The sequence below is a fragment of the Aulonocara stuartgranti genome, assembly GCF_965226115.1.
Source record: "Aulonocara stuartgranti genome assembly, chromosome: 15".
Classification (NCBI taxonomy): domain Eukaryota; kingdom Metazoa; phylum Chordata; class Actinopteri; order Cichliformes; family Cichlidae; genus Aulonocara; species Aulonocara stuartgranti.
This window is the reverse complement of record NC_138951.1, coordinates 12,559,223-12,585,533: the sequence shown is the minus strand read 5'-3', so window position 1 is coordinate 12,585,533 and position 26,311 is coordinate 12,559,223. Positions and strand designations below refer to the sequence as shown.

Below are 26,311 nucleotides of genomic sequence, written 5' to 3'. Positions count from 1 at the left end.
TTTAACAATGTAATCATCTCATCATAAAATATGTTATTTACAGTAAGACATCTCCCCAAAGTAAGCATGGTTACATCAAATTATATACATCAAATTGTCAAAAAAAAAATCGACATAACTGCACTGTTTGGAATAAAAACTGGTTTCGAGTTTGAAGTTCGACTTTTTGGACACAAGTTGAAACAGAGACTCAGCAAGGCTCTTAAATCAGTCATGTGATTTGGACGCATTAGGGTATCTGTTTACTGCAGAGGGATATAATCTGGTTTAATGTGGTCAGCAACAACTAAAACAAAGAATCCCATTGATTAATAAAACATAAAACAAAAACTATAAAACATGGAAAAACATGTGAAAAGGAGAAAGGAAGTATAAATCATCTTCATGTTTTTTGGTCTTGCCCACTGTTCCAATCCCCATTTCTTTTAAATAAACATTTAAAAGTATAAATATTAAAAACATTTAGGGTTGAAACCAGGTTCCTCAATTATTGACTTGTGAAACATCCCATAAATTTCTGTTTAGAAATAAAAATGTAAACAAAAAACATAATAATAAATATTCTAATAACAAATAGTTAACAACAGCAAAATATAACCTACTTCACATTATGGTTTATAGTAAATGAGGAACCCAAAAAACAGAACCAGTGATATAAAAAAAAATAGCCCTAAAAAGAGATCCATCAAACCAAGATAAAATTAGAGCTTCAAATAAATATATTTAAATTATATTATGGTGATTTCCAACTCTATGCACTTATTCTTGTAGCTCTCATTTATCTCATGCTGTGACGCTGCACCTCAGCTCATCTCCCTTTAAGCCAACTTTTATCTGATTGGCTACCCATCTCAAACAGAAGGTCTGAATGTGAAGTGGCAAAGCTGCTGCATTCACATCCAGAGCTATACGCCTGACTGTATTAAGGACATCCATATTCAATGGCATCATTAAAATCCAAGAGTGGATCTTTTGTACATTTTCTGATATTATTTTATTATTTTTAATATGAGCATCCATCAGTTTTATTATCCATCCACCTTCTTCTGCTTCAGGGTCAGGGAGGGGCTGGAGCCTATCCCAGCTGTCACAGGGTGAGAGGCACAGTACACCATGGACAGGTCGCCATCCATTCCACATAGAGATAGACAAAAATTCACACCGACAGACAATTTTAGAAGCAACAATTAACCAGTCAATTAACCTAACCCCATGCATGTCTTTGGACTGTGGGATGAAGCCGGAGTACCCAGATCCAGTTTGCATGGGGAGAACATCCAAGCTTGAAAAGAATCCAGGACCTTCTTACTGTGAGGCAGCAGTGCTAAACACCACGCTACTGGTGTTAAAAAATATAAGACCAAAAATAAGGACATGCTCAATATATCCGCTATAAATGACAGTTACTGAAGCCTCACAACATGTCACACATTATATCTGAGTTGTTCAGCAACCGCATTATAAGAGAATTTACTTCTTTTAAACTGTTCTCTATTAATAATGGTTGGCTCAATGACTGACCTTTCACCTCCTGAAAGGATCTGTGCACCTGGACTGCTACACAAACACTGTAAGCTCCTCCTACCGCTTTGGTGTCTGGAAAACAAAGGATCTAACCGCTTCAAATCATGAAGCAAAATCCTCTGTGTCTTCCCTCCAACACCGTATACAACATGTGATTATTACTGACATGCATGTTCCACCCTTAGGGCAAATGTGAAAAACACAAGTGACTAAGCTGGTGTTGACGATGAACTGGTGCCTTTGTTGCAAGCAAGTACAGGCTTGACCACAGAAACATACTGATATAATACAAGAGATAAAGATGTTGACTTTCCTCTATCTCAACAACGCTCACAAGTAGTTCTTGGTAAACTTTCTGGGAAGAGATACAAATTAGGCGAGCCTGATTGTGATTTTAATGGGGCCCAGCACAAACCAACAAACACACACACAGAACACAAACATTCATCCTAGTTTCCTAGAAGTTTTTGAACAAGCTCCAGCTGAAGTCGTCCAGAGTGTACATGCAGTTCCCCTCCTCCCAAATGTCTTCTGTTTTTGCACAAACTGTAACCCACCCGCCAACCCCTTCACAATCGCACCCCTCCCCGACATCCCGTTCCTCCAACTCCCCCCCTCCTCTTTACTTTCTGGCTGCAAATAAACAGAATCTAGAGGTGTGTCTGCTCTGAGCCAATAGGCAGCCTCTCAAGCCTTTGCCACTGAACCAATCAGAGCAGCCAGCAGCAGCAGCCGTCTTGCCTTCTGTTAACCGCAGTTGTTGTTTTCCTACTCTCCGTGTTTTCCTCGAGTCTTCAGAGCAATGGATGGAGTGAATGAAGAGGAGGTCAGGTCAGGCATTAATAGACTCTGAGTGCTTCCCCACAATTAGGTGGGGGCTAATCTCAAATTCACGCATGTGTGCTTGTGTGAGTAAAGTGCACACACACACACAAACCATTCACTTATCTTTGACAATCACACCCCCTCCCCCTCCCTCCCTCGAACCTATACAGTCCACACTTTGTTTCTTGCACATAAACATCCCCACTCCCTTTCTTGCTACCCCCCCACCCCCCACCCCACACACACACACACACACACCTCACAGTTGCTGGTTGTATCTGGTCAGGAGGGTGTGGAAAGCTGGCATTGGGGGAAAGACAGTCAAGAAGAACACCTGTCAAACCAGTCAACAACAGCTCCATGTATGAGTGACAAGCACTTCTCCAGTTTTTATGTTTTTTAATGGAAATCTTTGCAAACACTGACATAGTTTAAACCTAGGATATTTTCAGTTTCAAACAGCACAAGAGATTAAAAAAAGTTCTCACAGACTTGTACAAGGGGAACATTCATGACTTGTTTTCTCACTCTCCCCCCTTCCTTCTTATAGCCACATTGATGCAACGAGCCTGTATTGCACAATACAGAGTGTTGTTTGTAACTGCTAACCTGTCACATCTCCAAAGAAAACTGCAGAGAAAACACAGCCCTGTTAAGAGGAGCGTTTTCTCAGACCTTCTACGATCTGCTGGCAATAAAATGAGTGTCTGGTTCATATGTGAAAACAAGCTTGCAGGGTTTTAAAATCTGGCACACACTCTTTATTATCGTCCTTTACTCATGTATGATGATGATGATGATGATGATGATGATGATGATGATGGAAATCTACAGAGACAAAGGAGGAATGATGTCATGTTTGGACGAGCCTCTCGGATACATGGTCAACTTTGCACACCCACATTCAGAAACAAATGAACACATGTGGAATTTCACAGATGAATTTCTTGGTTCAACAACAATCTGATCTTTTTTTCCCTTTTCTTCAACCACGTAAATAACTGATCCCTGTTGATCCATATCTGTGAGCTACCTTCATATCTATGATTTATAATTTATAAAAGTAGTTTTCCACCTTCAAATCCCACATTTTAGCTCCATACTAATTATTCATTATACTGAATGTTTTCTCAGAATTTTGACTAAAACTGCATTGATGCTTGAGTTTTGAGGCTTATATAACAACACTGATATGTGACAGGTAAGTCAGGCATGTGTCTCTGGATTAATTATAGAAAAAGTCACCAAAATTTCAAATGCCTGTGCAGCCATGTGTTTTGTTAATATAATATTGCTCATACCTTTGGAGCATTTCTTCCTACATGAGTTTACTGGCAGACAAAGTATAAGAAGGTACTCTCAAGTTATCAGTGTGCTAATATTATAGTATTTTAAGACTTCTGTAACTTGTATTGTTCTTACTTTTATCTACTCCTTGTATTTATGTTCTTCTTGTGTGTGTGTCTATTTATATAGTCCATATTTAAAAACCTTTTTGTATGCAGAAAGCAAAAGGGACTCCGGCTTTCTTGTTTTTGTACACAAACTTACACAAAATTAAAGATTCCAAAATCGATGCTGGCTTTTGCTATCTTTCATCTAAATGGTTGTACATTATTACCGATGTCTGACTCAAATTCTTTTTCCCCATCGACTTTTTTTTTGTCTTTGAGCTCTGAGCAGTTTATTTGAAACGCTGCCAGTTCAAACGTTACTGTTACATAAGATGGCTAAAGACCACTTGTTTGCATCACAGCCTGCTCCGTCAAATTAAAAGCAAACATTCAAAATACAGGAGCATGTGACAAATCAACTGACCAGCCGGCCAAAATTGGCTTAGTATATCTAGTTAAGCACACAAGATATAATGGGCAAACAAATAGAGCTGTGTTGGATATCGCTGCAAGGCAACGCTGCAAAAGAAAAACAAGCAAAGCGTCCAGACGAAGATAAGCAAACACACAGAACTGGCAACGAAAATGACAGATGGGTAATACAGCCACTGAGAGGGGAACATTGTTTTCTGTGTTGACACGACTGATGTCCAAAGTACACCGAATGATATGTGAAGAATGTGGAAAATCTATACACCAACCAATCTGCCTGCTCAGTATAATCAATCTTTAAAGGCCAGTTTACGTAAGCTACAAGTTGTACTCACAGCTGATTTTAAGTTTAAAACCTGCTGTTTCAGACTAAGAAAACAATGCACGGACTTGCGAACTGATTGCTTGCTGGATGGACATCAGCCCTGTAAAAGCACATTGTATAAGTTACCAAATGTCACTTGTTTGCATTATATCTTCACAACAAATCACGATAAAGGGTTCTTATACAGTTCCTTCCTTTCCCTCCTGCTTTCTTGACGTCAAGTGAAGAGAAGCAAGTCAGTTGCCTGCTGACACTCCCTTAAAAACAAGCCAATGAATGACTGTGACTGATTGATTTCCCGAGGGGAGCTCTTATCCAAACAGACTCATGGAGATCATGAAGGTCTCTATTCTTACTCCAGATATTAACTCTTCTAACATGTTGAGAAAATGTTCAGGGATGAGAAAAGCTTCTCATATTTAGAGGTTTACAGATTCTTCAGATCATACAGTAAAAATAGTCATGGGCAAATATCTAAATGTCTTAACCAGCGGTGAATAACAAGAAAAGAGAAGAAAAAGAAATAGCTGACTGAGTAACCCAAGCATTTCTGAATATTTTGAACTGGATGGCTGCCATCCACAGCATGTCTGGTTTCAGGTTCTTCAGGGTGTGCCTCGCAGCATGTTTGGATGCTTAGAAACCTATAGAGGACCAGAAAAGGTGTGGCAACCTGCCAGCACAGACTACTGGGGAACCAGATGGAGAAGAGGTTGTTGTTGACATTTCTCCAACCATCGATTTCCCTCTGGCCTAGATACTAGATACTGGCCTAGATCTCTCAAGAGTTTAGCCAAGCTTGGCCCCTACTATTCTTGTACTACTAGGATCAATAAAAGTCAGACCAAATCATTTAAAAAATAAAATCCAATGCTGGGCTTTATCTCCCTTCTACACCCTTGTTTTTTAAAGTGTAGCAGTGCCAATGTTACAGCTGGGAACATCTGCCTTTTATATTTCTGTGTTCTCCCAATGAGACTTTTCATGTATGTGAAGTAGAAAATTTTATTAAACAAGCATTAGAAATATGTGAAGCTTCAGTTAACTGGGCGACAAACTCCAAGCAGCTTTCAGGGAAAATCTAAGAATGGTGCAACAGATTATATATAAAAAGATGGACACAGGCTTCTGCCAAAAAAAAGTGCAGTACACCTGCTTTCTTGCTAATGGCCACCAGGGGGCAGCTCCTCTGGTTGCAGAAATTATTCTAGTTGCATATTTATGCGACCAGAATAATCAGTAAACATATTTAGGCATGTAGCCATGCTTAAGTTCAAACGGAGCATCAGAACAGGGTAAGAAAGATGATTTAAGTGACTTTAAATATGGTATCATTGTTGGTGTGAGATGGTCTGAGTGTGCTGATATGCTGGGATTTTCAAACAAGAATCTTTGCATCCCCCTCCCTGAGCCTTGTTCTGCCAGAGGTCTCTTCCTGTTAAAAGGGAGTTTTTCCTTCCCACTGTCGCCAAAGTGCTTGCTCATAGGGGGTCATATGATTGTTGGGTTTTTCTCTGTATCTATGAAGCGCCTTGAGGCAACTTTTGTTGTGATTTGGCGCTATATAAATAAAATTGAATTGAATTGAATTGAATTGAATTGAAAAAAGATGATTTAAGTGACTTTAAATGTGGTATCATTGTTGGTGTGAGATGGTCTGAGTGTGCTGATATGCTGGGATTTTCAAACAAGAATCTTTGCATCCCCCTCCCTGAGCCTTGTTCTGCCAGAGGTCTCTTCCTGTTAAAAGGGAGTTTTTTATTCCCACTGTCACACCAAGTGCTTGCTCAGAATGGGTCATTTTATTGCTGGCGGTCTCTCTATTAGTGTACAGTCTTTAGCTTACAATATAAAGCGCTTTGAGGCGACTGTTATTTTGAGTTGGCGGCATATAAATCAAACTGAATTGAAAATTGTTGATGTCAGAGGTCAGTGGAGAATACTCATTACAAACAAGGTATGCAGGAGTGCATCTCTGACTCCCCAACACGTTGAACCTTGAAGCAGATGTTCAGCAGAAGACCATTCCAGGTGCTATACAGAATTCACCAAAATAAGACCATATAAGAATAACATTCTCTGGTATGATGCATCTCGTTTTCTGCTGCCACATTCAGATGGTAGGGTCAGAATTTGGTGTAAAACTTCTCCAAAAGCCATACTTCTTCACTTACCATTAACTTTTACTTAAAATGCATTTGAACCTTCTTTTACGACCTTTTTCATGTCAGCTGCCAAAAAAAAGAAAAAATTCATTCTCAGCTCGGTTTACCTACTAGAAACTATGTGTCATCCACACACTGATGACTCGGTCTGAAATATTATCAGTGTGGCTAAAGCCAACATCTGGAATTGCTTAAAAAAAAAAAAAAAAAAGAAAAGAAACACTCTTGATTACTTGCACAAACACCAAAACACTTTCTCTTTCTTACAAGAGAAATACTTTATAATATTTAGGAACCTTGGCATACACTAATAACTGGTAATGCAACACAATAAATCATGAGTAGCAGTACATAGAGAGTGTTGCATATACTTACATTCTACACTGTCGCAAGACGTTATAAAGATCTTAAGTTAATAGTTCTTTGTATCGTTACCCTTCCTTCTTAGAACCAACAATAGCAATTACTTTTCTTTTGCTACTTTCTTTGAATTTTTGTTGACTTTTTCCCTCATCCTCAATCCTTTCCCTGTTTACTGTTACATTTAAGTGTACTTTCTGCTAGCCCTCAAAGGACCTGTTTATTCTCCTACCTCCATTCCAGTCTCATTTTGTCTTTCCTGGACAATAAACAATGCTTTGCCTTGTTTTGAAATATTTGTACTTGTTTAGATCTCTGTGTAATGTGAACTTTAACCTCAGAGATTACACTTGGATTTTTTTTTGTTTGGCATTTTAAACAAAGGGTTCATTCCTTGTTTTGATCAGCAACAGCACAGGGAGTCTGCTGATTTAGAGGTGGTATTACACAATGCAAACCCAGATACAGACTCTTTATCTATGTATATTTTTATTAAGAGAGCTCAATTGTGAATCTATACAGAGTGGGTGCTTAAACACAGAGCTACATCTTTATATACCTATATTCAAATCAAAGGTTTGGATGTGATATTTATTACACTAAATTGGATGAATGCTACAGATGCATGATAAAAAAAAAAAAGCACAACCAAAATTATTCCAACTGTTTACAATGAATTTCTAATCTTACAATTTGGTGCTACAACACGGCAATCAAACAGAAATAAAACTGAGCCAGTCTGCTATCAGTCTGCATTTAGTTTGAGAGGTCAAGTTGGCAATTACATAAAATCTGTTTGTGATAATAACATAACACAACATTAACTGGGATAAAGTGGTGGAAATTTACAAATGGGTTATATGTGCATACACATAATCTCATATTAACTACATTCAGAGTCCAACTAGAATTTTAGATCTGAGACAGAAATTCAGAAATTGATTTAATTGTAAAATGGGATTGGTGCTTAACAACTTTGCAGGGGTGAATTTAAAAAGACATTTAGGAACCATTATACAAACTCACATTTTTCTTATCTGTACCCCCTGGAAACAAAATTAGAAAAGAAAAATTCCAAAATGCTTTCCTGCTTTTCCTGAGAGAATTTCGAGGTTTGAAGAGGTTGTGCGTGTTGATAGTTTACATATAATGTAGATTACAGATAAACATCCCAAACCGATTCACAACAAAATACCAGTTTTAAAGCCTTTTAAGCCCAAGCTTTAAAGCAGGAGTTAGCAAACCAGCAGTTGACATCATAGTGGCATCTGCTGGCACTCAAGATAAAGTTTTCTCTTCTTTCATACAAGCAACTGAATCGACTACCAATACAAGTGAAGAATATCACTGACTGTCATATGACCTGGCAATAGGTATTCACTGCCTAGGTTACCTAGGCAACTGGAGCCTGAAACGCCTATAAGTGACCGGTCATCAGCTTCAAAGTGATGTGTCAAGAGCTTTCAGTTTGTACCCAGCTTAATATAAGTCCATCCAGAAATATTTTTGTCATCACACATAAAAAGAACTATCAACTGTTTCCCTCAGTGATAAAATTGACTTTATCTGCATGTGACTTAAAACTTAAATCAATGCTAGCATCTAAATAGCTTCATTGAAACAATAGTTCTGAGGTAGTTACTTAAACTTATCCCTCAGTAGAAACTGCATGTCATCCACATTAGGGCTGCCACAAACGATTATTTTGATAGTCGACTAATCAAATCCATTGGAGGTAAAACGTACAGCTTATTGCACCAGCAGCATCTGCTCTTATGTAACCATCATTAGCTTACAGCTTTAAGTGTTTACGGTCTGTGCTAACTAAAAATAAAGACAAGATGATAGTTTATAAAATTTTAATGAAATTTGCAGATTGTTTCGGTGAAGTTTAATAAACTCCTTGCTATCTAAAATATAACAGGACACCAGAGTAAATTCTCCAGCATCTCACACTTCTGATAATCAGTTGTCTGCTTGACGTTTATTCAGCTGTGTAAAAACTATAACTTTAATCTCAGCCAAACCGATTTACTCAGGAACAAATAAAATACTAAAAAAGCCAAACAATAACATTTTTAAGTTATCTAAGTGACTCATATATCATGTTTAACCTGAGTAGCGAAAGACGTGATTTGCCGGGAGTCCGGTGTTCTCACGGCTCTAGTGACCTTGCCCCCAGCTAGCTATCGAGCTAGTGGGTAACAGACGTCTCCGAAAACTTCGGAGCGCTTTTGAAAATATGTGGTGTCTTGATAAACTGAGCAGATATTTGAGGTTTACACAGCTACATTCTCGCCTGAAAATATGTTAAACGTTTATTTTGTGACCCAGAAAGAATAATAAGAGTAATATTAAAACTAACTAGCTGCCGCTGTCACTACCCGATCCGTACCGGAAACCCGATCGGTACCCCGCATGCGCAAATCTTACGTCACTTCCTCTCTTTGCCAACATTGCGACATTCAATATATTTGACTGATACGGTTATCGCCCAGTTAGCTCCTAGCATTTCTCAACACCTCTGCCTCCTTTTCGACTGCCCGGGACATTTAAACAATGGATAATCCGTATACAAAGAAATTCATGCTTTTCTCCTCAACAGAGAGCGTCCCCCGATTGAGCAACAGCGCCGTAAAATAAGAAGAATGGCGCCTAATTACAGAGTTAATAATGCAGACTTTGTAATATCTCACGTGTAGATTCAAAAGCCAGATGAAGTGTTTACTGACAATTGACAGTGATAGCGCACATCATCATCACTATTCCAACAATCCTCTCCTCACAGACAAGCATAAACACACTCGACTATCGCTAAATCAGATTTAACACACGTTTGTAATGACGCTAATTCAGTTTACAATAGGGTTTATTCGCTCGGTCAGCAGGTGGCGGTATCCTCGTACACTGGGGAGTAAACTGCCATTAAACGAACAGAAGAAGAAAAAAAACATCTGCACATGCGCGGTACGGATCGGGTAGACCCGATTTGTATGGTCAGACTTTACACATGTGCAGTAAGGATCGGAGAGTCCTGATCCGTAACTTTCTTTTTATTTTTCGTTTTTGTCTACATTGTACTGAAATGCTTCATTATTGCAAACATTTTAAGATATACTTGTTATTCTTAACATCTTAACAGATACTCTGACCCATAACTATCGTAAAACGCTACGACCGGAAGTAGAGACCTTTCGCGCATGCGGGGTACCGATCGGGTTTCCGGTACGGATCGGGTAGTGACAGCCGCCATTGTTGGAAACTGAGCTGGGCTGCGCTATGAATTCTGGGACACAGCTTCTTCTTCTTCTTCGGGGTTTAACGGCAGCTGGCATCCTTGTACATGCAGTGCTGCCATCTTCTGTTTCAGTCCGTTATTACACTCTTAAATCCTGCTACTTATTCCTGCGTCTTTTGTGATCTTACAAAGCTTCAAACAACGCGTCGACTATTAAATCAGTCGTCGACGATTTTGATAGTCGACGTAATTGTGACTAGTCGACTAATCGTGGCAGCCCTAATCCACATGCTGATGACTGAGTTTGTGACATCAAAGCCAGCATCTGGAAAAATTTAAAAAGAGAGGGATAACATTGATTACTGCCACAAATAAAACACCGGAGGGTTCAATGACCAGCTTCCAGAATATTACCTAACTGGTTTCTGCAAAACAACTCAGTAAAGATTCAAAAAAACAAACATCTTACTTGTGTGCTTCACAGTCCAAAGATATAAAAGTAGAGGCATTAGGTAAAACGTTATCAGGAAATTCCAAGACTGCTTTCTACAGGCTAAATATGTATGTGTGTGCATGAATGTGTGTTTGTGAATCACACAACACTCTGGCTGCAACTAAGTGTCCAATGAATCCCAGAGGTGTGATGGATGACAGCATGATGTAATTATATCTTGTTAATTTATGTCTTAGAACATGTAGTATCTAAATGAGGGTAAACAACTCCATCCATTTGAGTTGCACCTTTGTGCTGAAGTTTCCGTTCTATATTCAGACATGAAAAACACTGAACTGTTAGAGAGACACACACACACACACAAAAAAAAAGGGGAACATCAGCATTTCCTCTTTGACATGTGAGTCTTAGTTAAGGCACAAGGCACGGGCATCTGAAATGACCAAATCAACATATATACAGAAACCACACTGGTCCCAAACAGAGCAGACACACACACACACACACACACACACACACACACACGTAGCTTCAAGTTTCACTTGTCACACACGCTCACACAAACACACAAACCCACAAAAGCAAAGCGATGGGCAGATACAGACAAGTGTGAGAGACGGACGGAGAGAGGAAGGGGTAGAGTGTGAAAAACATGCTGTCAATCTGCTCTCACTGGCCAATTATAGACGGCCGTGTTTATAACAGAGCTGTATTTTTAGGTAATTTATGAACAATTCTTAAAAGTGTCACATTTCTTCACTTCGTCCACACCATCTTTCACACACAGCTTTCGGACGTCTCTGCTGTAGGGCTGGTATACTGATTTTTACTGAAAATTATAGATTGTAATTAGCTCAAAGGTGATGATGAATTTTAGCAAAGGGAAAATCGGACACCAGTGACATTTGTGTGAAAATGTGCAAAGACCTCAACAGCTGAGCTTCGAAATAAAGCTCGGAACTGGGCTTTTTGTGCATTCAAAATCAATATCTATCAATAATTATTCCATAACATAAAAAAATCTGGACAGACAAAACAGACAGCCACACAGACGTCGCCATGGACCCCCAGCACACACCACCTGATGACAAAATTATGTTGCTTACCACCGGCGAACACTAACAGACTCGCTGACAAGTAAAGGATAAGCAAAAGTTTTGCATCTCTATCAAACATAAATGTCATCAAGTTACTTAGCGACCCCCAAACAATGGACTACAATGACCTAATTTTAGACTTTATGTACCTATGATGCATTATATAACCATTATATAATTTTTATGTCACAACAATAATCTCTCGTTTACATCCACAAAAGTCGATTTAGATGTGTCCAGCTAGCCACCTAGCAGCTGGCAAAAATTACAAATTTTCAGTATATAAACAACATCTAACACCCATATTTTTTTTCTTTGCTAACTGATAAATCTAATCATGCTGAGAAAACAGCACAAATAGGTCAAAATAACACTGAAACGTGTATGCACTAGTAAGGTTACACATACTGTTCTGCATTTGCTAAACAAATATATTGTTTACATGATTCATCGAATCTATTAAGAAGAAGAAAAAAAGGGAAGTGGACATAAACAGAGGGGCCAACATTGCTCAGAATGAAGTTGTTATCTTTAGTCAAAGGAACATCTTTAGGTTAAAGGAGATTTTGGGGATATGAACCAACCATATGACTACAACTTCCTTGTTCAGCATCTAATGTAAAAAAAAAAATGTATGTTGCAAATACAGATGCAATGATATACCAACCAATTGGACGATTTATAGTGCTCTTATCCTGGGCCGGTGACCTTCCTCCTGTATGAAAGATTACGAACCAGTCCATTTCATGCATAAACAATTTGCACACAGCAGTGCTCATAGGACTTTCTTTAGGCATGTGAATGAAACATTTTGCTTTTTGCAAAAGCTGTTTAAACTGGAGCCTAATGATATACAGACTTTTTTCATGGCAACATATTTTGACCACTTTTGTTCAAGCACTGACACTCTTTTGTCTTGATGTTAACAAAAAACAAAAACAAAACAGCAACAGCAACAACAACAACAACCCCACAATCACTGGAAAACACTAATTCTACTGAGTGCAGCAAACCCTGTCAAATCCTCGTTCAGTAAAAACTGTCTAATAACATTTGGCAAAGTCTAGAAGAGATGATTTATTTATTTCATCTCATTCATCTCAGACAACAGGAAACCAGAAGGCTTAGCCAGCATGAAGTCTTGGTCGGGTATGCTCTCGACTAGCTTATCTGAGAAGGACACCCATGCAAACGCTCTGCAGGTCCAGAACTGCAGATGTGTGAAGTGAAGAGGGTTTTTGAAACTGTTTAGTATACGCACCACGGAGCAATCATTCAAACAAATACAGTGCGTTTAATCCAGTAATGGAGTCTCCTTAAACATACATAATAATTCTAATTGTGTTAAAATACATATAATGGAGGATGTGGACTATTTTTATATTATGAAACACCTAAAATGTCTGTTTACTTAGAGGTGAAGATTAAGCTAACAATTAAATCTTCACTTTTGGGCCACTTGGGGTAAGCAGATGTACATTTACACAGTTTGTCATTGTAAGGGCAATAAGCTCATCATTTTAAGTAGCTTAGCTTTGTTCCTTATGCAGTTGAAAAAAAAAGAAATAAATTATTTGGTCAGCAAACATTAGAGTAAATGCATTCTCACAGCACAAATAAGTGTCCCCTAAAACCCTTCACATTAAACAAAAAAGTATCATTATCAGCCATCTTTGTCAAAAAGAAAACAAGCAGATGGAAAAAAAACAAAAAACACATATCAACAACACTGTGACAAAAATTTCTCACTATCATTTAATCTGCTGAATGTGTGCGTGTGGGTGGCTGGTGTGGTGGATCGATATCATCACAGGCATTTTGACATAACGCCTCATTACGCTTTCAAAATTAGATGCTTTCTGCAACTTGAAACCATAAACACCCTTAAGGCTGCGGTTCTCAAGCTTTTTATGGCACACTTCAGAAACTGAAAGTTTGATCAGTTTGCTTTGTCACTTATTTACAGTTTCAGAAGTGTGTGATAAAGTGTGATTTTATTTAAATAAAAAGATCACTGAAAAGCATCAGCAAACACTCTCACCTGGTTCCACTCACTACCCACCTGCATCCCACAGTTTAAGACCCACAAAGCATGGTACTTTTAGTAGGTCATTTTCCAGACAAAAAGGAGTTGTGTATTTTAATTTCTTTATTTATATTTTTTCAATGTTATTATTGTTTGCTGTTATAATAGCAATTTTTGGTCTTGATGTTATGTTTAATGTTTTCTGTTTTTATATCAAACTGTTAGATGTAAGAATCTGCTGCATCCATATTATAAACTTTTACGCCGCGTTTCATGGAATACAGGATACAAGACTTAGCTGGCTGTTAGCCAGTTGGCTCATCTCTGAGGTAACCAGGCTTTTATGTTATTATGTTACTATTATATCAGGACCATTAATTAGTGGCAAGTGGCAAGTCATTTAGGTACAAGGTGTACCTTTGTTGTTGTGTGCTCAAGAAAAGTGTTATGGCATTATTATAAGTAGTTAGTGCGTACGGTTACTGTTGCTATAAGGTACATTTGAACATTTTTTTCCTAAAGCTAACCGAGCAGCTTTCAATGCCTAAACCAAACCAGTGAGTGAAAGTTATTAAAAAACAAAATGGAAAACACAGAAGTCCTAACAGGAACCTAACTGGAGTCTCGTGTTTAGCAAACCAGTCATTTTATTCAAAACATTCAGACACTGACACAGCTTCCACGTGCTCCTCAAAGTGATCACATCCCTAATCATTCACAGCTTGAAGTCTCGATAAAAGCAAAAAATAAATAAATTCTTAACTGCTCATCCAGCTGAAGGTTGCGAGGCGGGCTTGAGGCCCAGACATGTTGTCAGTCCACGGCGGGGCTAAAACACACTCACATTTACACCTTTGGCCAATTTTGAACGGCCAAACACGCACGTCTTTTGACTGTGGGAGGAAATGAAGGTATCTGAAAGAAACCCACACAGGAAGGCTCCAGCAGACTGTTAAGATTTAAACCCAAGACCTTCTCGATATGAGGCGACAGTGCTAACCACTGCAATCATTTTAAAACCCCCGTTTACCCCACCCTCTCACACCTGTCTAGCCATGGTATGCTGTAAGTAAACAGACTGAAAAAGGATATTAATTCCTTTACAACTAGAGATGGCCTCTCAGTTCTAATGTTGCCATTATTTTTTGAAGGTATTGTGGCAGTTTGGTGTGGTCGTGGTGTTAAATATTGTTGTTCCTCTCTGTTTTTTATGATGGTCCTGCTTCTAGATGAAGAAATCTGCTGCTTGCTCAATGCAGACTTTAACTGCATGTTTCTCTGGGCTTCATTGTTGAATAATGCAGTATATTATGGTTTATTAGAGTAGTGCAAGTGTTTCTCAAATGTTTTCTAGTATGCTGAAAAAAGTTTAAGCACCCCATCCCCCATTTTAAATCAATAATAACAATTAAAGCAGAGAATGAAGTTTACTTAAATAAAAAAGGTAAACTCAAGCACATCATGTGTATTCAGCTTAGTTTCACATGTTTTTACCCGGTTGTGCACACCCCAGAGTTTGAGAGGCACTAGACAGTATTTAGCTGCGTTGACCTGCTGGCTACTCTTTGAAGTCCATGTGCTGGACTAACCAGACTTTTGGAGCACTGTTGTACTGCTAAAGCAAGCTCACATCTCCAGGGGCTAAGTTAGTTTTATTTTGCCAAAGCCAGCATTTAAAATAAAGGTGTCCCTTTGCTGTTATGCCCTGAGAGTTCATTCCAATAGTGATATAGTATGAAAAGAACTAAACAAAACATAGTCCTAGTTTTCTTCCATATTTTTTAAAGGTATTTGTACACATCCCGCAGTTTGACAACCACCGCATGGCCAAAAAAGCAAATATTGGCAGACTTTATCCTGTAGCGGCACCTGTCCTATAACAAAATATCATGAGTTTTGATAATGTGGTGCATATTCCATATATTGTACTTCTAAGTTTAAGCATGATGGAGCAAGACAATTAATTAGAAAATGACGATATAAAAACGTCTATCGTTTCATTTTACGCTATTGTTTGTTTCGTGGTGTCGCAAAATAAACTGTTTACGGCAATATTTTTTCATCGTTTTTATGGTCACTGTAGTGGCTATATTAATTTCTTAAAGTTCTCTCTTTCTCTTTTATTTGACATTACCACACTACGGACAGACAAGCGCCTGTTTTTATGCGTTGTGGTTAGCAACAACAACGGTAACACCATCGCGTGTCCGCTTGCTTATGTTCCACATAAAGCTTTCACAATAAAGCTCAAGACTTAAACCTTAGACTCAAACGTTAGAACAGGCTTTTCCCCGCAGCACGCCGTGTTATAAATACTCACAAAGAAAACGGCGGCCGTTACAACTTATGTCTAAAAATGTATAGTTTCATGCATCGGTTAAAACACTCGACTCCAGCTACATGACGCGCAGCTGGAAACACTCGCGCCAAACAGAAGTTTTGGCGCGAGATATGTGAAGACTTATCAAAGTGTCTGAAATGTAACATTCCAACTTCCCCCTTAGTGTGTTTGTTGGGCAGCTTAGATAATGTCACTTCAGAAAAGAATATAGCCCATATGGTTTTCACTGCCCTATGCATAGCCAAGAAAACTGTCCTCATGAACTGGAAAAATAAAAATAATCTTAATTCTAACCAATATAGAAATTATCTATTAGATTACATTAGTCTTGATACAGCCTCTGCCACCACATCAGATCAATTGCTCTGGGCTCCTTTGATCAGCTCCATCACCTAGCGGGGGTGGGGGGTCATAGTTTGGTCCCGCCTTCACTGTTGTGATTGGTGTGGGGGTAGGGACAGGCTAAGGGCGTCGGGGGGTTCCCCGGAGGCATCTTCCTTGGGGGGCTCAACCCGGGGTAGCGGTCATGTCCGGTTGGGGGCTCTTTTGGCTCTCGGGTGACTGTTTCCTCATGGCTGCGTGCAGCAGGGTTAGGGGAGGGTCTGGGCTGACGGACGTGGGTTACTGACCTGGTAGCCTGTCTGCCCCTGGGTGGGTCCGGGATGGGCGTGAGGTTCTGGGGGCGCTCCGTCTCTGGGCCGGGGCCCTGGCCGGGCCTCGGGGCCTTGGGTCCTGGTTTGTGTGTTGCCGGGGTTGTGGGCGGGTGGGTGCATGGGGGCCCATCCCTGGCGCAGGGTGCCGCCGGTGCGTCGAGCCACCTGGGGGGCTCTTCAACTGGTGGGGGAGATTGTCACACCTTGCAGGAGCTTTCCTCTCCTCAGGAACTCTCTGCAGGAGGGGGAGATACAGGAGAGGTGGAGGAAGATCTCAGCCTGGGCGTCTATTGTCTCATGTAGTCTGGAAGATGAGTGGATGGTGGGGTGGGTGCAGTTTTCTCTGTGGTGGGGTTGGGTGGACTGTCCCGGGCTCTGTGGGGCCAGGGGGCGCTGCTGCGCTGGGCCCCGGTCTGGATGGGCCTGGGCCCCCTTTCCCTGGCGGGTCGCGGAGTATGGGAGTGCCTCGCTTCCTTCCCTCCCCATCTCCAGCTGCCTCCCTCTTCCCGCTCCACCACAACCACCCACACATGCAGGGCCTTGGAGTAGGGGTATGTCACCAGGGTGCAGAGGAGGCTACCCCCTACCCCCCCCCCCCCCTCTCTGTCCCCTTCTGGCTGGGGGGACAGGTTTGGAGTCTTCTCTCACCCCCATTCTCTGCGGCTTGCTGGAGCGGGGGGGCTAGGAGGAGTTGGCCGTCCGACTGCGGCCTGGAGTGTGGGGCCTCCCTGCTGCTGCGGAGTCGGGGCGGTCTGCCTCTCCCCACCGCAGGGAAAAGGGTAACACCACCTGGGTCTGGGTGCAGTTCCCCCCCCTCCAGGGGCAAGGGTACCTAGACTCGGTTCGTAGAGTACACTTGGGGTGTGTGATCGTGTGTACAGTGTCTCTTTATGTCTGTCTCCACGTTGGTTGAGTGTGGAGTAAGTGCATATGAGAGCATGAGGGTGGGAATGGATGTTTGTGTCTGTGTGTGCCTGTATGTCTGTGTCTATATGTCAGGTTGGGTATCAGACGCCACCTCTCTGGGGACATCTCAGGCCCTCCAAGGTTTGGAGGCCTATCTCCACCCACCACCACTTCCCCTGCCAGTGGCGGACTCCCTCAGGTGTCGGTGCGTTGGTGGTTCTTTGTGTCTGGGGGTGGGCGTCCGGGTACACACCGGCTCACTCCTTGGCGGCCGCTTATCGGGGCCTGGAGCCTGGGGCTCATTCGGGCCACTTCGGAGGTGGGGTGCCCCCGGCCTCTCGGCCTGGGGCTCGGTCACTCAGGCACAGCTGGCTGCCGGCGGAGCTCACGGGCGCGTCACTGCAACTCCCCCTGGCTTCTGCTCCGCGGCTGCTGAGTGAGCCCTCATCTGGGACTCTCCTCAGCTCTTACTGGGACAGTGGCGCGGCTGCCCCTCTGTTGGTCTTCCTTGGTCTCTTGTGTTCTGGGGGCCTCTGGATGTCTGGAGTTTTGATCTCCTCCATACCTGCTTCATACCCTGGAGGATGGGGCTGGGGCTCCCCACACTCCCTAGCAGATCGTTACATGGAGAAACCTTTGGAATGCAAGTATGCTGATCCACACAGGTATGCACACAGGTGTACACACGGGTATTCACAGACGCGGACTACAGCTTTCTTGACTGCTGCCTCAAAGCACATTGTGCGCTGTCTATCTTGCGTGCTGCACAATATCGTTTATTATTTAGTATCTACTGATATCTACTGCTAGCTAGTTTATTGTGATGGTGCTGTTTTTTTTATTATGTTGCTCTTTGTTGTTTGCTTTCTCTTCTGTTTTTTTTTCTCCATACAGGTGACCCAGGTGTTTTGTTTTGTTTTTTTTGTTTTTTTTGTTTTTTTTCTTTCTTCCCCCCCTTCTCACCATCTCTTCTCCCCTTTGGTTTTCTTTCTCTCCCTCTCTTTCTTTCATTCTTTCTCCCTGTCCTATCACCCAGTCATGTCTGTCCCGTTTGTAGCAACTGAAAATAAAATTCATAATTATAATAAAGGTCAATCAAATGGACCAATATGGCAAGGCCATGATGATCCACTTGGTAAAATAAATCCGCTTGGCATCTTTCTTGGCCTTAAGACAACAATTCTGATGGCTAAAGATCCAAACGGGACACACACAAAAAAAAAAAAAAGAAAAAAGGAAACACTTACCGCAAGTCGAGCTGCCCGAGATTCACAGAATTTACAGAAAATGTTAAATTTTTATGATTTATATCGTTATCGAGACGATAGAATTCTTATATAGGGATATGAGATTTTGGTCATATCGCACAGCCCTAAGTGCAAGCGAAAGTGGCCATCATTAGACTGAAAAAAGTAAATAAATAAGTACCTAAACCTATCAGAGAGAGACAGAAAAAACTTTAGCAGTGGTCAAACCAACAATCTGATGCATTCTTCAAAAGAATGAATGCACTGGGCAGCTCAGCAACACCAAAAGGTCTGAAAAACCACAGAAGACAACTAAAGTGCTTGATGACAGACTTATTTCCATGGTTTAGAAAAACAATTCCACAACATGGTTTCATAAGACCGTCTACAATCATGAGACGCCTTCATGAATGGAAATATAGAGGGTCTACCAACAAGGTGCAAACCGCTTTTTAAAATCAACAACAGGAAGCCTAGAAAACATCTAAGACAGCCTGCACAGTTCAGAAAATAATTCTTTGGACACATGAAAACAAAATAAACTTCTACCAGAATGATGAGAAAAGAAACCACTCACAATCTGAAGCATACTACATCAGCTGTCAAACATAGTGCAGGCAATGTTATGGTGTGGGCATGTAGGACTACAAAGGAATTGGGCCACTGGTGTTGACTGATGATCTGACTGTTGATTGAAGTAGCCGGACGGATTGGGAAGTGTACAGAGCTAAACTTTCTGCTCAGGTTCAAACGCAGACAGTGCTTCACAGTGCAAATGGCTAAAAACCATAAAGAAACTGCAAAAGCAATCCAAGAGTTTCTCACGCCAAAGAAATGTGATATTCTTCAGCAGCGATGTCAGTCACCTGATCTTAACAGACACCTGCATGCTTTCCCAATACAGAACACAAAAAGGTGGATGCAGGGAGATCCAAAGACAAGCAGCACTGAAAGTGGCTGCAGTAAACCCCTAGCAGAGCACCTCAAAGGAGAAAACACAACATTTGGTTATCTTCATGTGTTCTAGACTCTAGGCAAAGGACATTTAGCCAAGTATTTAAGACAATTCTCATATTATCATATTATATAATTAACTTTGAATGTCTGAAAATGTGGGATTATGTACATAAATGGCTGTGCTCATGCAAAATTTTTGATTAACCCCTCAAATTAAAGCTGAAATTGAAACTGCTTTATTCAAAATTCACTGTGACGATGTACTGAGGCAAAACTGCTGTCTCCACACATATGAGCACATGTTTAAATGCACCTATAGCATCAAAATCCTAGTTGACTTCCTTAAGATTTCTGAAACATTTGACCTCTGACCCCTCCAATATTTAAACTCGCACTAGATTTTTAGGATATGCGCCTAAGGTATTAATTTGAAAATTCTACGCCACCTTGCTCTTGAGTTTTTATGTTCACAAAGTTGAGAGTCCACGACACCCACCCGGACACCCAGCCGCTCGCCCGGTACGGTGACGACAATACTCCGTCAGCCTTTTACAGCTGAGGGGTAAAAGCCAAAAAAACCCTCCAACGTGAAGGTACATAATTAGATTTAGGCCAAACATACAAAGTGTGTTTTCCACCCTAAGTAAACACTATGATGCAAACCCACTCAAGCAGCTATTGCAAACACTACTTGTCAATCACTGATGGAGACTCGCTCTCAGTCTGCTGTTTTACCACACACATTCAAACTTTGGAGCATAAGAGCTGAGGTCAGAGGTGAATGACTGTGGGAATGTGGAGATCCTGTAGTGTGAAACTGTCACCATGCTGACAAACTGGCCAGTAACATAAACAAGGACATATACATCAGCCTGGGTCAATACCCCCGAGAAGAGAGCACAATACCCTCCAGCCCTGTAACAGGGCAGCCCTTAGCGGCTGGAAACACAGTGAGACAGACCAAGGCAAGTGTAGTGGAACAAAGTATTTATTTGCTATATGGCTCTCCTTAAAACAATTAACTTGTCGAGCTTCTTCACAGCACAAAAATCCATCCTCTAATGACAACTGGCAGCCTTAAATATGTTCAGCTGTCACAGACTTAACCATTATTCCACTCTCAGGTAAATTCTTAAATCCCAACCTTCCACCACCGTATACAATATATCAATAAGAATAAATAAATACATAAATACATTTTCACATTTACATATTAATAAATATTTCACACTTAATGTTACACCAAACCCAATATTATAAAAACCCAGAAACCCAAGCACAAAAAGATTCACCACACTCTCTTTACCAATGGTCTCTCCCGGAACCTTTAAATGGTGTCTGGACCCCCGGGGAAACATTTGCCCAAACACCTTGAAGAGGACACAGGCAAGAAAGGTGAGTAATCATTAACTTACAAACACTTATTTGCAACACTTTTCCCTAGATTTCACACACACATTTGCATTAGTTTTCCTTATTGGTAAACCTTAATCACAATCTCAATCACCATTCTTCTCTCCTGACAGACAACCACCACATTCCTTGACGAGGAGCAGCTGTGCAGGATCTGAAATAAGGCTACCAACTGATTTTAAAATTCCCAATAAATAGACAATAAATATTTAAACTTCTTGTGTGCAAATCCATGCTTAAAGTGCAAAGCTACATAAAGTGCTTGATAAGGTGCTTTTAATAAAGTGAAAGGTGTGCTCTAAAGTGCTATACAGACAATACAATATAAATAAATGCAGTAAGGGAGTCCTCTTCCTTACAAGCCCTACACATTGGGCCTGAAACAATACCACTGAGGCTAAAACAACAGCACAGCCAATCCTGTTGGCAGTGGTTAAAGCTTGAAGCAACACCACTGCTCGGTGAGCAACACCACTGCTCGGTGAGCAGCACCACACAATGACTCCAATGGGAAATGATCCATCAGGTGCTGACACAGCTAACTTCATATTTCAAAAAGTGAGGTACTTGCAAGATCGGGTGACGTGCACATGGGTGAACAAGCCTTTGTGTGCATTATTTATGGTTGTGTTAATGTGTTGCCTGTTTCCTTCAAGCCTTAATGTAGTACTATACATCTGAGATGGTAGTGGCACAGTTCTGATTGAGCTGCTCTTGAAGAAAAAAAAATAGCCACTCATTTTACATTTGGCCCCATTTATTCTGACACACCCAGATGGCCTAAAATCTCAAATACTTTTTTAGAGAAGTCATTTTAAAGTTTGTTAAGCTGAAGTTTCTTCGGACTGTACAAATAACACACTGGAACCAACATATCTTCAATTCAGTGTTCAAATTTTCACATTTTAGAGGATATGGCTGGTAAATGTTGAGATTTTTGCATGATAGATTACTTCATCAGAAAAGATTACAAGAAATTTGTGCCACTTTAGTGGTTGTGCAAGGTTTTCTGGTGTAAGCAGGAACAAGTGTGCCTAATATTTTCTGTATTCCAGCTGACTAAGCCGGGCGCTTAGCCTGTGTGGTTTGTATCCTAATAGGGGCCACCTCAGACCGAGGTCTGGACCTCAGCCACTGGGCTATTCATGCTTTGTGACCTGCTCTGCAGATGACTCAAAATCCTGCATGCTCCCTGCTATAAAACTCTCTAGACATGTAAACACAGACACAGACTCATGTTCAAAAGGCAGACAGAACACATATAGACGAACATAAACAATAGAAAATGTCACGCACAAATAACCTCACATGAAGGCCCAGTGACCAGGACAAAAGGAAAAAATTAAAATCATGTGCAGCATCGCATGCGTTCAACCCAGCACATGGAAAATTCCCATCAAGCAACATGAGATGAGAGCAAAAGGCCAAAAACCTTGTACAGAGCACCCCCCTGTGACTAAACACAGGAACTACATCTACTTCAACCCCTCAGTATGCTGCATGAAGAACCACTCCACAGCCTGTCCTGTCTGAGTAAAAGGACGAACATTGAAGAGCAAGAGTGTGAGGGATAAAAGGCCCGTATTGCATACAGCCACACTGTGCAGCACGCATTATATTTGATGTATGCACAGCATAAGATGACAACACCTCCTGAAATGTATGCTACGTATGAGACATTGGTACAATTCCTCATGTTGGCTGCACCCTCCTTGTTGTGGTCACGATAACATCTGGAGGAAATGGTATACAAAGAGGTTTCTGCTGCCGCACAGCAACACGACGTCCTCCTTTGCTGGAATTCCAAACATTTTGTTTTGAACGGTATATAAGAAGGGAGTAGCTTCGGGGTCTGTAGAGAGAAGCCGATGCAGTGGCTTAAACAAGCGTTCTTTTTAAAAGCCACCAAGGGGTCAAGCTGTGGTTACGAAAAGACTTCTGGTGCCTTAGAAATCTATGGGAAAATGGTCCTCGGACTTGACCTCTCTAAATACTTTCCTGCTGAGTTTATGTGTCAGTTAGTCATTTTGTAATTTTGTGTTTTTATGTTTTTAAGTTCAGATAGAAGGATTATCCAGGGTATGCTCATTTTCTCATGAGTTAAGGAATTGTAATTGACAAGTTGTTTCACTGTCAGTACCCCTCACTTCTCACATCGGCTATACAAAAACACCAACATGGCAAAGACAGAAATACTTCAAAACATCTTCACAAACCAACGGGTAGCATCTATGTCTTTCTTTTATACCTACGTCCATCTTTTATACTATGAAATATGATATTTGTAGGTAAAACCAATGTTGTTGCTAGCACTGCACCACACAGATTCAAAAGTGGGCACTCTCACTGGATTCATAGCCTAAAATTTGGAGGTGTTCATTTTCATTCCCACCATTTCACACTTGGCATACCTGAGATCCAGGAGGAACACTGAAAGATAATTTCCTAAATTCCCCATACTGTCAAAATTATGCCCTAGGATATTGGACAACAACAACACCTACGCCAGAATGCTGTTTATAGACTTCAGTTCAGCATTCAATACAATCCACCCCTCACAACTCATCAAGAAACTGACAGACCTGGGCATCAGTTCCCTCATCTGCAAATGGTTACTGGACTTCCTGACCAACCGCCCCCAACATGTCCGGCTGGATAACCACTGCTCATCTACCATCACAATGAACACCGGTGTACCACAAGGCTGTGTGATGAGCCCTTTCCTCTACTCCCTCTTCACCCACGACTGCAGACCTGCTGATGGTTCCAACACCATCATTAAGTTTGCAGATGACACCACGGTGATTGGCCTCATCAGTGACAACGATGAGGCCGCCTACAGGGAGGAAGTGGATCGTCTGGCTGAGTGGTGCGACAGAAACAACCTGCTGCTTAACACCGAGAAGACCAAGGAGCTCATTGTGGACTACAGGAGGAATGCTGACCCACATCCACCCATCCACATTAAGGGGACGGCTGTGGAGCGTGTGAGCAACTTCAAGTTCCTGGGAGTCCACATCTCCGAGGATCTCACCTGGACGACCAACTGCTCCAAGCTGGTCAAGAAGGCTCATCAGCGCCTCTTCTTCTTGAGGACTCTGAGGAAGAACCACCTGTCCTCAGACATCCTGGTGAACTTCTATCGTTGCACCATCGAGAGCATCCTGACCAACTGTATAACAGTCTGGTACGGGAACTGCTCTGCCTCGGACCGGAAGGCGTTGCAGAGGGTCGTGAAAACTGCCCAGCGCATCGCCGGAGCACCACTTCCTGCCATAAAAGACATCTACAGGAAGCGGTGTCTGAAAAGGGCTGGGAAAATCATCAAAGACCCCAGTCACCCATCACATGGACTCTTCACCCTCCTGCCCTCTGGGAGGCGCTACAGGAGCCTCCGGACTAAGACCACCAGGTACCGGAACAGCTACTTCCCCACAGCTGTCAGACTCCTGAACTCTGCCTCCTGACATCTGACCCACGTTAACATATGGACTGAACATACACACACCCACAATGGACAACTGTACCCTCAAACACACAATAATAACATGGAGTGAACCACCACTCACAACCACTAGCACTTTATATAGCCTCTGTAGAAACTATCTACACCCTCACTTATCTTAACTGCACTACTGTATAGCTCTGTGTAAATAATCATTCTGTACATTCGATAATCTTTAATTCTACAACTGTTTACAACTTCCATAGTTCCCATTTCTGTATAGCTGTATATCTCAGATTTCTGTAAATTTATTTATTTCATATTCTGTATAGTTTTTCATATTTATATCCTGTTCATATCCTGTACATAGCTTGTACTCACTACAGCCTGTACATACTTATAGTTATAGCATATTCACAACATACTTCATACCGTGTACATTATAACATACCATAATAGACCCATTTCTGTAATATACTTACATATCTATACTATTGCTAATATATATTGTAATATATCTATATCACTAAAGCACTTCTGGATGGATGCAAACTGCATTTCGTTGCCCTGTACCTGTGCATGTGCAATGACAATAAAGTTGAATTCTATTCTATTCTATTCTATTCTATTCTATTCTATTTACAACAATAACCAAAGATTTCATCATGATCCTTTCCTCAATGAAAAAAAAACAAAAAAAACAAACAAACAGTGTATACCAGGGGTGTCCAGTTCTCGAGAGCTACTGTCCTGCAGGTTTTAGATGCATCCTTATTCCAACACACCTGAATCAAATGAATGGCTGTTACCGGGCCTTTGCCAAACTTGATGGCCTGCTGAAAAGGTAATCCAACCATCTGATTCAGCCGTGTTGGAGTAGGGATGCATCTAAAAGCTGCAGGAAAGTAGCTCTCGGGGACTGGAGTTGGACACCCCTGGTGTATACCAACATAACAGACAGGTAGACAGGAAAGTAGGGCTGCTCAATTAATCGAATTTTAATCACGATTACGATCTGGGCTTTCAACGATCATTAAAAATGACTGAGCCGATTATTAGCCCCTCCCTCATTTATCCGCGACACCTTAAAGGCCGTCTGTGAAAATATTGTCGGGCATAAACCAGTCCGTGGCGCAAAAAAGGTTGGAGACCGCTGATTAAGAGGACCCGAGGGAAGCTCGGAAAGCTAAGCAGAAGTTATTTGGAGAGGAGAGTGACTGCCGTTGGTTGAAAAGAGAGTTTAAAAAAAAAAAAACTTCAGTGGTGTTGCACACTATTTTATATTATTTTTTTAAAGTCATTGTTAACCCTTTAAAGCCGGTCAGAGCAGCACGCTCCGTTTTGCGTAACTATTTTTAAATCCCTGTAGAATCTGAACCGTGTAAGCTAGCGCAATAATTTGTTTTGCATATGAAACCGGAGGAGTTGTACTTACATCTGATGCCATCAGCTTGTCCTCGGTCACGGTTTCGTTCCACATATAGCTTTGCAAAAATTGCATAAAAAGCG

General features: G+C 41.2%; 1 protein-coding gene across 2 annotated transcripts in view; it reads right to left on the bottom strand.

The window, feature by feature from the left end:
* Positions 1-26,311, bottom strand: part of LOC309690005 (uncharacterized protein) — a 49,054-nt gene that overhangs the window by 12,942 nt on the left and 9,801 nt on the right. The window contains exon 3 of one of the 2 annotated variants that reach the window (XM_082506806.1): positions 9,999-10,588. The exons of the other annotated variant lie outside the window; for it this stretch is intronic. Within the exon in view, the coding sequence (XP_082362932.1) occupies positions 10,520-10,588 (69 nt within the window). The 3' untranslated portion in view covers positions 9,999-10,519. Of the gene's footprint in view, positions 1-9,998; positions 10,589-26,311 lie in introns of those variants that run through there. 2 annotated transcript variants of the gene reach the window in all.